General features: G+C 40.6%; 1 protein-coding gene across 1 annotated transcript; it reads left to right on the top strand.

Annotated features, from left to right (window-relative positions):
• Nucleotides 1–4,158: 4,158 nt before the first annotated feature.
• Nucleotides 4,159–4,655, top strand: LOC138898804 (uncharacterized). Its single transcript, XM_070184905.1, has 2 exons — nucleotides 4,159–4,500; nucleotides 4,602–4,655. Exons 1-2 carry the CDS (start codon nucleotides 4,159–4,161, stop codon nucleotides 4,653–4,655), a joined length of 396 nt encoding a protein of 131 aa, XP_070041006.1.
• The last annotated feature ends 6,745 nt before the right edge of the window (nucleotides 4,656–11,400 follow it).

Raw genomic sequence — 11,400 nt, 5'->3', positions numbered from 1 at the left:
GTAAGGCTGCGTACATCTTACCCTCCACAGACCCCACTCGTAGGAAACTACTGAGTTTTTTGTTTGTTGTTGTTGTTGTTTTTGCTCTACTTCTATTTGACTTAGGTGATCAAGATATGTTTTACTACACCGAGTTATTATTACCTGTTCAAAAGGGGTTGTGATTACTATTTTCAGTTATATTCCAATTAACAGTTTTCTTTGATATATAATTATTGCGCATGTTATTTTTCTAGTGAGTATCATACGACTTGAACCTTGTTACTACTCCACCGAGGTTAGTTTTAATACTTACTGGGTAGTGATTGTGGTGTACTCATGCCACACTTCTGCACATCGTTTTGTGCAGATCCAGGTACCTCGGACCGAACTGATCAGATGCGAGGCTTAGAACACACCAGAGACTTTAAGTATCCGTGCATGATCTGATTGCAGGCCTCAGAGTCACCCTCTTGTTTCACTTATGTTGTTTATGTATTTCAGACAGTACTGTATTTTGATATTGATCCCGTGTATTCAGCTAGAGCTTGTGAGTCTGTACCACCTAATTTTGGGATATTATGTTAAGTATTTGCCACTTGGGACTGTATTACTCTTATTTCCCCTTTTATGTTAACCTTTGTCTAGTTATTTCATGCTTTTTTATTGTTCTAAATAAATTTTTATGACCGGCTTACCTAGTTGAGAGACTAGGTTCCATCACGACTCCTAAGGAGGGATTTTGGGTCGTGACAAGTTAGTATCAGAGCTCTAGGTTCATAGGTTCTACGAGTCACAAGCAAGTTTAGCAGAGTCTTGCTGACCGGTACAAAGAAGTCTGTACTTATCTTCGAGAGGCTATAGAACTATTAGGAAATTTCACTTTTTTCATTCCTTTTCGTGCGGGTTTATTAATTTCCGAGTTTGAGCATTTGTCTTTCTATTATTTCATAGATGGTGAGGACACGTAGTACCAGATCAGATGAGCAAACACATGCGTCCCCTGCTAGAGCCGCGAGAGGCTGGGGCCAAGATAGAGGCGGAGGAGGAGCACGTGCTGCAGCTAGAGCACCTTCCCGAGCAGCGACTGAGGAGCAACAGTAGCTCCAATTGGGAAGCAGGCACCTGAGATTCCTACTACTACCCCTGGACTCCAGGAGACATTAGCATAGTTGCTGAACATATTTGGTACCTTGGCTTAGGCGGGATTGATCATAGTTGCACTAGCTACTTCTCAGGCTGGGGGAGGAAATCAGACTCCCGACCCCGTACTCCAGAGCAATGGGTCCATGATGATCAGGTTCCAGATGTTATGCTAGCACAACCTGTTATCGCGATTCAGCTTGAGATCAGGCCAGAGGCATCAGAGGAGGAGCAGAGGATACTTGAGAGGTTCACGAAGTATGATCCTCCTACTTTCAGTGGCACAGTTACCGAGGAGGCACATAGTTTTCTAGAAAAGTGCCACCATATTCTCCACACCATGGCCATTGTGGAGGTGAGCGGAGTCGACTTTACTACATTTCAGCTGTCAAGGGCAGCATATATGTGGTGGTAGGCTTATGAGGAGAGTAAGCCAGCAGATGCAGCGCCACTCACTTGGACTCACTCTTTGGATATGTTTTTGAGGGAGCTCATCCCACAAACTCTCTGGGATGCATGGCACACAGAGTTTGAGCAGTTGCGTCAGGGGACTATGACGGTGTCAAAGTATGCCATCAGGTTTAGTGAGTTATCCCGTCATGCGCCTGCTTTGGTTTCTACATTCAGATATCGAGTCCACAGATTTATCGAGGGGTTCAATAATGGTATTAGATTCACTATGGGATGGGAGCTGGAGACTGATACTCCATTCTACCAGGTTGTGGATATTTCCAGGAGGTTGGAGCGTATTCGTGGTTAGGAGAGGGAGGATAGGGAGGCCAAGAGACCTTGTGGTTCTGGAAGATTTAGGGGATCCTACTTTGGAAGCAAGGTCTATCATGGTAGAGGTTTTAGTAGTCGACCAGTTCAGTCTGCACTTCAGGCCATTCATGGTGCGCCAGCTATTTAGGGACCTCAAGGTACTCATTTTGCACAACCAACTTCTAGTGCACCTCCGACACGGGGTGTTTACAATGGTTATTCTAGTCATCTGAGTCAAACTCAAATCTAATAGACATGCCCACTGAGAGGTTATTTTGAGTATGGTAATACTAGGCACATTGTGAGGGTTTGTCACAGACTTAGGAGGGGTGGACCTCCACAGGGTACACAAGCCATGGTTGCTGCTCCAGTTATTTCTCCACCTGTACAGCCAGCTAGGGGTAGAGGATAGGCGGGCAGAGGTCGTACTAGAGGGGGAGGCCAGGCTCGTTGCTATGCTTTTCCTGGTAGGACCGAGGCTTTTGCATCAGATGCTGTCATCAACATGCATTAGATGCTGTCATCGAGATACATCAGTTTTATTTGATCTGGGTTCCACGTATTCGTATGTGTCATCTTACTTTGCTTCATATTTGAATATATATCGTAATTCCTTGAGTGCCCATATTTATGTGTCTATGCTTATGGGAGATTCTATTCTGGTAGACTATGTTTATCGGTCATGTTTGGTCACTATCGGGGGTTATAATACTAGAGTTAACTTTCTACTACTCAGTATGGTGGACGTTAATGTGATATTGGGAATGGATTTGTTGTCGCTCTATCACACTATTCTAGACTGTCACGTCATGTCTGTGACATTGGCTAGCTAGGGTTGTCGCAGTTAGATTGGAGGGTTACATTGGATTATATTCCCAGCAGGGTGGTGTCCTTTCTAAAGGCACAACAAATGGTTGAGAAGGGGTGTGAATTGTATCTAGCCTTTGTGAGGGATGTCAGTGTTGATACTCCTACCGTTGAGACAATTCCAGTAGTGAGGGATTTAACCTATTAGGCATGCCGCCTCATAGGGATATTGATTTTGGTATTGACCTGGTACTGGGCACTCAGCCCATTTGTATTCCACCATATTGTATGGCACCAATGAAGTTGAAGGAATTAAAGGAACAACTTTAGGAGTTTTTTATAAGGGTTTTATCTGACCGAGTGTCTCACCTTAGGATGCTCCAGTTCTATTTGTGAAGAAGAAAGATAACTCTATGAGGATATGTATTGATTACTGGCAGCTCAACAAAGTTACAGTCAAGAACAAGTACCCACTACAGTGTATTGATGATCTGTTCGACTGGATTCAGGGTGATCGTGTATTCTCGAAGTTTGAATTGAGGTCAAGGTATCATCAACTGAAGATCCGGGATTCAGATATTCCGAAGACGGCTTTCAGGACTCGCTATGGTCACTATGAGTTTTTAGTAGTGTTGTGTTTGGGCTGACCAATGCTCCAACAACCTTTATGCACTTGATGAACAATGTATTCCAGCCATATCTTGATTCATTCGTCATCGTGTTCATTGACGACATATTGGTGTATTCTCGCATCCAGGAGGATCATGAGCAACACTTGAAGATCGTACTTCAGACGTTAAGGGAGAAGAAACTACATGCTAAATTCTTCAAGTGTGAGTTTTGGCTTGATTCAGTTTGAATTTTGGGCCATGTGGTGTCTAGTGAGGGGATTAAGTTTGATCCAAAGAAGGTGGATGCAGTTCAGAGTTGGCCTAGATCGTCCTTTACTATTGAGATCCGGAGTTTTCTAGGCTTGGCTGGGTATTGTCGCCGTTTTGTGGAGGGATTTTGGTCCATCGCAGCTCCTTTGACTATATTGACTCAGAAAAGTGCCCTATTCAGGTGGTCTGATGAGTTTGAGGAGAGCTTTTAAAAGCTCATGACTGCCTTGACCTTAGCTCCATTTCTGGTTTTACCTTCGACATTGGTTGTGTATTGATGCATGAGGGTAGAGTGATTGCTTATGCTTCGCGTCAGTTGAATCCCCCTGAGAACAACTACCCAGTACATGATTTAGAGTTGGCATCTATTGTTGACGCGTTGAAGATTTGTAGGCACTCTCTCTACGGCATGTATTGTGAGGTATTCATAGATCACAAAAGTCTACAACACTTGTTTAAGAAAAAGGATCTGAACTCGAGGTAGCGGAGGTGGTTAAAGATACTAAAGGACTATGATATTATCATTCTTTATCACCCGGAAAAGGCCAATGTGGTGGCCGATGCATTGCATAGGAAGGCCGAGAGTATGGGGAGCCTTTCTTATATTCTAGTTGGAGAGAAACCACTAGAGTTGGATGTTCAGCCTTTGGCCAATCAGTTCGTGAGGTTGGACATATTGAAGCCCAACAAAATTCTTGCTTGTGTTATATCACGGTCTTTTTTGTTTGAGCGCATTAAGGTGCATTTGTATGATGATCCCCATTTACTTATCATGAAGGACACGGTGCAGCACGACGATGCCAATGAGGTTTCTATTGGAGATGATGGGGTGTTGCGGATGCATGGCCGGATTTGTGTGCCTAATGTGAATGGGTTGCATGAGTTGATTCTTGAGGAGTCCATAGTTCGTGGTATTTCATTTATCCGGGTGCCGCGAAGATGTACCGGGATTTGAGGAAGGAATACTGGTAGAGAAGAATGAAGAAAGATATAGTGGAGTATGTGGCTCGGTGTTTGAACTGTCAGCAGGTGAAGTACGAGTATCAGAGACTGGATGGTTTTCTTCAGAAGCTTGAGATTTAAAAGTGAAAGTGGGAGCATATCACCATAGATTTTGTAGTTGGACATCCATGTACCTTGAAGAAACTTGATGCAGTGTGGGTTATTGTGGACAAATAGACCTAGTCTGCACACTTTATTCCGGTCGTGATTACCTACTCTTCAAAGCAGCCGGCTTAGATCTACATTCATTAGATTGTTCATCTTCATGGTGTGCCCGTGTCTATTATCTTGTATCAAGGCACTCTGTTTACATCACAGGTTTGGAGAGCACTGCAGCGAGTTGGGAACACATGTCGAGTTGAGTATATCATTTCATATGTTAGGATCGGGTTACCGGGTAGTGCGGAATTTAGCCAAACAACATTATAATGAAAATAACAAAGACAATGCAAGTTGATAATAACGACAATTAAAGAAGATAAAGAAGACACAAATTTAACGTGGTTCGGTCAAGGTGAACTACATCCACAAGCGGAGAGGAGCAATTTTACTATACCAACAAGAGTACAAAATTACAGTAAATACTCTAATTAGTCCCAAATACTCCAAGAGAATAACCTCACAAGATCACTCCAAAAAAGGGTTCACACAAGTATTTCCCAACACTCACTCTCTTATAAAATACTCTATAATGAAATAAAGGAGGAGAAAGAAAGACAAGAGTGAAAAGCTCTTGAATTGGTGTGTTTGCAAATGAGAAGAAGCTCCTCTATTTATAGCAAGAAATCCTTGGCCTAATAGTGGATATTATGTCATGGCAAATGTCATGATCCATAAATTTTGTTATAATGGATATTATGTCATGGAAAATGTCATGAAAATTTGGTCATATTACAAATCTCCACCGGAATTGGCAAAACCATTCTTTATAAATGCCAATCAAGTTCAGGCAAAGCTTGAACTTGCACACTGGAAGAGGTTTTGTGAACATGTCAGCGGGATTGTCTCTAGTGTCGATCTTCTGAACAAAGACTTTTCCTTCAACAATGGTTTCTCGGATGAAATGATACTTTATATCAATGTGCTTCGTCCTCTCATGATACATTTGATCTTTAGTCAAGTGAATGCCACTTTGACTATCACATAAAATGGTAATACCATCTTGGTATAAACTGAGTTCCGCAAATAGACCCTTTAACCATAAAGCTTCTTTGATCGCCTCGGTCACTGCCATATATTCTGGTTCGGTAGTAGATAAAGCTACTACATGTTGCAATGTAGCTTTCCAACTAATAGCGCAACCACCGATGCAAAATACATAGCCTGTCAGTGATCTTCTTTTGTCAAGATCACCTGCATAATCTGAGTCTACAAAACCAACCAAATTGTTAGTATTTCTCCCAAACTCCAAACATGTGTTTGAAGTACTTCGCAAGTACCTGAGAATCTATTTCACAGCATGCCAATATGCTTTACCAAGGCAAGCCATATACCGGCTTACCACTCTCACTGCTTGTGAAATGTCTGGACGTGTACAAACCACTGCATACATAATATTGCCGATTGCACTGGAATAAGGAACCTGTTCCATGTATCTCTCTTCTTCCTCTGACTGCGGGGATTGAGTAGCTGATAACTTAAAATGAGCAGCAAGAGGGGTACTAACTGGTTTAGCATCTTTCATACCAAACCTCTCCAAGACTTTCTCCAAGTACTTTTCTGGGTCAGAAATAGCCTGTTAGCTTTTTGATCTCTTTTGATCTCCATGCCAAGGATTTTCTTAGCTGCTCCCAAATCTTTCATCTCAAATTCACTTTTCAGCTGAGTTTTCAAATTGTGAATTTTTGTTAAATCCTTAGCAGCAATGAGCACGTCATCAACATATAATAATAGGTACACAAATAAACCATCATTTAACTTCCGGAAGTAAACATAATTATCATACACGCTCCTCGAATAACGATGACCCAACATAAAGGAATCAAACCTTTAATACCATTGTCTTGGAGACTGCTTTAATCCATACAAGGATTTCTTCAACAAGCAAACATGATCTTCTTTTCCTTCAATTTCAAATCCTTTGGGTTGATTCATGTATATTTGTTTCTCAAGTTCTCCATGTAAGAAAGCTGTCTTAATATCAAGTTGTTCTAATTCCAAATCATACATGGCAAAGAAGGCAAGAAAGACACGAATAGTGTTATGTTTAACAACAGGTGAGAAAATATCATTAAAATCAACTCCTTGTACCTGACTATAGCCCTTTGCAACTAATCGTGCATTATACCTCACATCTTCAACCCATGGAATGCCATCCTTTTTCTTAAAGACCCATTTGCAACCAACAATTCTTTTTCTTAATGGCGGCTTCACAAGAGACCAAGTATCATTCTTGTGGAGAGACTCAATTTCTTCATTTATTGCAATCAACCACTTGGCTGAGTCAGCACCAGAAATTGCTTCTGAATATTTTGATGGTTCTCCAATTTCTTTAGTTTCCTGTGCAACTGAAAAAGCAAATGCAGCATAATCTCCAAAACTTAATGGTTGTTTACCTTCTCTTCTTGGTCTATGTTTGGCTATAAAATACTCCTCTTCTTCTGGTTCAACTTCAGGAGTCTCAACTTCAGGAATTTCAGCTCCTGTCTCAACTTTAGGAGTTTCAATTGTATTTTGCTCCAAAGTTGATGAGCTTGGCTCAGAAGGAATGCCAATCTCAATCTCCACCTGGTTCTATGTACTCTTTCCTTTATCTGTATTACAAGAACTAGAAGACTCTTTTCTAGAATGTAACATAGAGGATTCATCAAAGGTTACATCTCTGCTAATTATAAATTTTGGTGCCGTGGGATCAGGATACCATAGTCAGTATCCTTTCACCCCAAATGCATACCCAAGGAAAATGCACTTTTTAGCCATTGGCTCTAATTTTCCATCATTTACATGCATGTATGCAGGGCAACCAAATATCTTTAAATTAGAATAATTAGCAGGAGTACCTAATCACATTTCCTCTAGAGTCTTAAAGTTCAAAGGTGCAGAAGGAGCTCGGTTGACAATATAAAAAGCTGTAGAGATAGCTTAAGCACAAAAGGCGTTTGTCAACCCAGCATTTGAAATCATGCAATGAGCCCTTTCCAAAAGAGTTCTATTCATCCTTTCTGCCACACTATTTTTCTGAGGTGTCATTCTCACAGTACGATGTCCGGCAATTTCTTCATTCCTGCAAAATTTGTTGAATTCATCATTACAAAATTCCAAGCCATTATCTGTTCTAAGCCGCTTAACCTGCTTTCCTGTTTGCTTCTCAGTCAAATCTTTCCATAGTTTGAAATTTAAGAAAACATCACTTTTATTTTTCAAGAAATAAACCCAAACTTTCCTTGAATAATCATCAATGAAAGTTAACATATACCTGGCACCACCTTTTGATGGGGTATGTGAAGGACCCCAAAGATCTGAATGAATGTAATCCAAAGTACCTTTTGTTCTATGAATCGCTGGAGATTTGAAGCTGACTTTTTTCTGCTTCCCGAACACACAATGTTCACAGAACTCCATATTTCCGGTACTTTGGCCACATGAGACCTCTTTTGCTGAGGATGGAAAGACCTTTTTTCACTCATATGCCCCAATCGCATATGCCACAATTTGGTGATGTCAGAATCTTATTTATCTGATATTGAAACTGCAGCAGTACCTATAACAATAGATCCCAAAAGAGTATACAACGTACCAGATCTGCATGCTTTCATGATCACAAGAGCACCATGAGAAATTTTCAGAACTCCACCTTCACCTGTGTACTTGCACCCAAGAGAACTCCACCTTTCAGAAATTTTGTGCTCATTTTTCTTTTTTGTATGTTTTTCTTTATTTTTCAATTTAAAGCATTCAGAAATAATGTGAACTTTTTATGACAATATTTGCACAAGACATTTCCGTATATGGATTTTGATCTTGATTTGGGTTTCTCACTATTTGAATCTTTCTTATTGGATCTACCTCTTATGAATAAGACTTCCCCTTGGTTCCTACTAGTTTCCCCAGTAATATCTCTATCTATTTGTTCTTTTGATTTCAAAATAGATTTGATAACTGTATAAGAGATATTATCCTTTTCATAAAGCATAGTATCTCTTATATGTTTAAACGACTGGGTAAGGAAACAAACAATAACACAGCCTGATCCTCATCTTTGATTTCATCATCTATGTTACTTAAATCCATAAGAAGAGAATCAAAAGTATCAAAATATGTAAGTTTAGAGGTACCTTCAGCTATACGAAAAATGTAGAGTTTTTGCTTTAGGTAAAGCCTGTTTTCTACTGTTCTTTTCATATATAGGGTTTTAAGCTTTTCCCATGTGCCTTTGGCTGAGCTTTCTACTGCAACTTCATGCAAAACCTCATTTGAAAGATTTAAAATAATACTTGCTTTTGCCTTTTTGTCTATGACGGCAAACTCCTCATCCGTCATATTATCCGACATCTTCTCCTTTCCTTGTAGTGCCAAATCTAAGCCATCCTGAATTAGGATAGCTTCCATCTTTAATTTCCACATTCTAAAGTTTCCACTTCAGTCAAATTTCTCAACACAAGACTTTGTTAGAGTCATTTTAGCTATTTAAACTAACCCGGTTAGATCTGACTCTGATACCAATTTGTTAGGATCGGGTTACCAGGTAGTGAAATTTAGCCAAACAATGTTATAATGACAATGACAAAGACAATGCAAGTTGATAATAACAGAAGTTAAAGAAGACACAAATTTAACGTGGTTCGGTCAAGGTGACCTACGTCCACAAGCAGAGATGAGTAATTTTACTATACAAACAAGAGTACAAAAGAGAGTACAAAATTAGAGTAAATACTCTAATTAGTCCCAAATACCCCAAGAGAATAACCTCACAAGATCACTCCAAAGAAAGGTTTCACACAAGTATTTCCCAACACTCACTCTCTTACAAAATACTCTATAATGAAATAAAGGAGGAGAAAGAAAGACAAGAGTGAAAAGCTCTTGAATTGGTGTGTTTGCAAATGAGGAGAAGTTCCTCTATTTATAGCAAGAAATTCTTGGCCTAATAGTGGATATTATGTCATGGCAAATGTCAAGATCCACAAATTTTATTATAATGGATATTATGTCTTGGAAAATGTCATTAAAATTTGGCCATATTACATCATATCTAGATGGATGGGCAGTCCAAGTGTACTATTCAGATTTTGGAGGACATGTTACGTGCCTGTGTTATCGATTTTGGGAGTTCACGGGTTCAATTTCTTCCATTAGCAGAGTTCGCCTACAACAACAACTTTCAGTCAAGTATTCAAATGGCTCCTTATGATGCATTATATGAGAGGAGATGTTGTTCTCCTGTTGGGTGGTTTGAGCTTGGGGAGGCTAGGTTGTTGGGCACTAATTTGGTCCTTGATGCCTTGGAGAAGGTGAAGATGATTGAGGAGCGGTTTCGTACAACACAGTCTAGTCAGAAAAGTTATGTTGACAGGAAGGCTCGTGATGTTGCATACATGGTGAGTGAGAAGGTTCTTCTAAGCGTTTTGCCCACGAGGGGTGTGATGAGATTCGGGAAGAAGGGAAAGTTTAGCCCCAGGTATATTGGTCCTTTTGAGGTGCTTGAGAGGGTTGGAGGGGTGACCTACAGACTTGCCTTGCCACCTAGTTTATTGGGTGTTCACCCAGTATTTTATGTTTCGATACTCCGGTAGTATTATGGTGATCCGTGACATGTTTTGGACTTCATCACGGTATAACTAGATGGGGATTTGACCTATGATGTGGACCCGATGGCCATTCTGGACTGACATGTTTGAAAGTTGAGGTCGAAGAACATAACTTTAGTGAAGGTGCATTGGAGGGATCCGCTAGTTGAGGAGTCTACATGGGAGACCAAGCGAGAGATGCGGAGTAGATATCCACACCTATTTGAGACTCCATGTACGATTCTATACCCGTTCGAGGACGAACACTTGTTTAAGAGGAGGAGAATGTAACGACCTGGCTGGTCGTTTTGCATATTTTAGCTTCGATTCCCCTATGTGATGCTTTACATATGTGTATTTATAGTTATGCGACTCGCGCAGCTGATTGGTGTGATTTTGGGTGAGTTTTGGTGTGATTTGGGATACTTAGTCCATTGGTTGAAGGCTTTAGTTGTAAGAGTTGACCGGAGTTCGACATTTTTGTAGACGAATCCAGAATGGTATTTTGATGGCTCCAACAGCTTTGTATGATGATTCTGGACTCAAGCGTAAGTCCGAATGTGAATTTTGAGGTATGTAGGTTATTTTGGCTTGAATTGGCAAAAGTTGGAAAGTTTAAGGTTTGGAATATTGATAGGTTTCACTGAGGGTTGACTTTATATATATCGGGCTCGGATTGTGATTTCGAGAGTTGATATAGGTCCGTGGTATCATTTGGGACTTGCATGCAAAATTTGAGGGAATTCAGAGTTGTTTAGTCTTGTTCGACGCAAGTTTTGAATTTGGAAATGTTCATTACATCATTAGGCTTGAATTGAGGTGCGATTCGTAGTTTTAATTGGTGTGATTTGAGGCCTTGAGTAGGTTCATGCTATATTTTTAGATTGGTCGATATATTTGGAAGGGGTCCCGGAGGCCTCGAGTATGTTTCGGGTTAGGTTCGGATCAACTGGAGACTTGGAGGAATTGCTGAAGTCTGCTGAGATCTGGTGCTTTCACACTTTCGATGTTTGGGCCGTAAGTGCGGTGCCGCAAAAGCGGCTGGCTAGCTGTATTTGCGATATTTGTCTAAGGGAGCTAGGTCCGCAGGTGCGGACCTG

This window comes from Nicotiana tomentosiformis, chromosome 9 (assembly GCF_000390325.3).
Source record: "Nicotiana tomentosiformis chromosome 9, ASM39032v3, whole genome shotgun sequence".
Taxonomy (NCBI): domain Eukaryota; kingdom Viridiplantae; phylum Streptophyta; class Magnoliopsida; order Solanales; family Solanaceae; genus Nicotiana; species Nicotiana tomentosiformis.
This window is presented reverse-complemented; position numbering and strand designations above follow the sequence as displayed.

Bases quoted from the DNA above. Each gene is read 5' to 3' on its own strand.
- LOC138898804 (XM_070184905.1), top strand. From the start codon at position 4,159: ATGGGGAGCCTTTCTTATATTCTAGTTGGAGAGAAACCACTAGAGTTG. The intron at 4,501-4,601 runs GTGCCGCGAAGA...AACTGTCAGCAG, and splicing joins GTGGTATTTCATTTATCCGG to GTGAAGTACGAGTATCAGAG.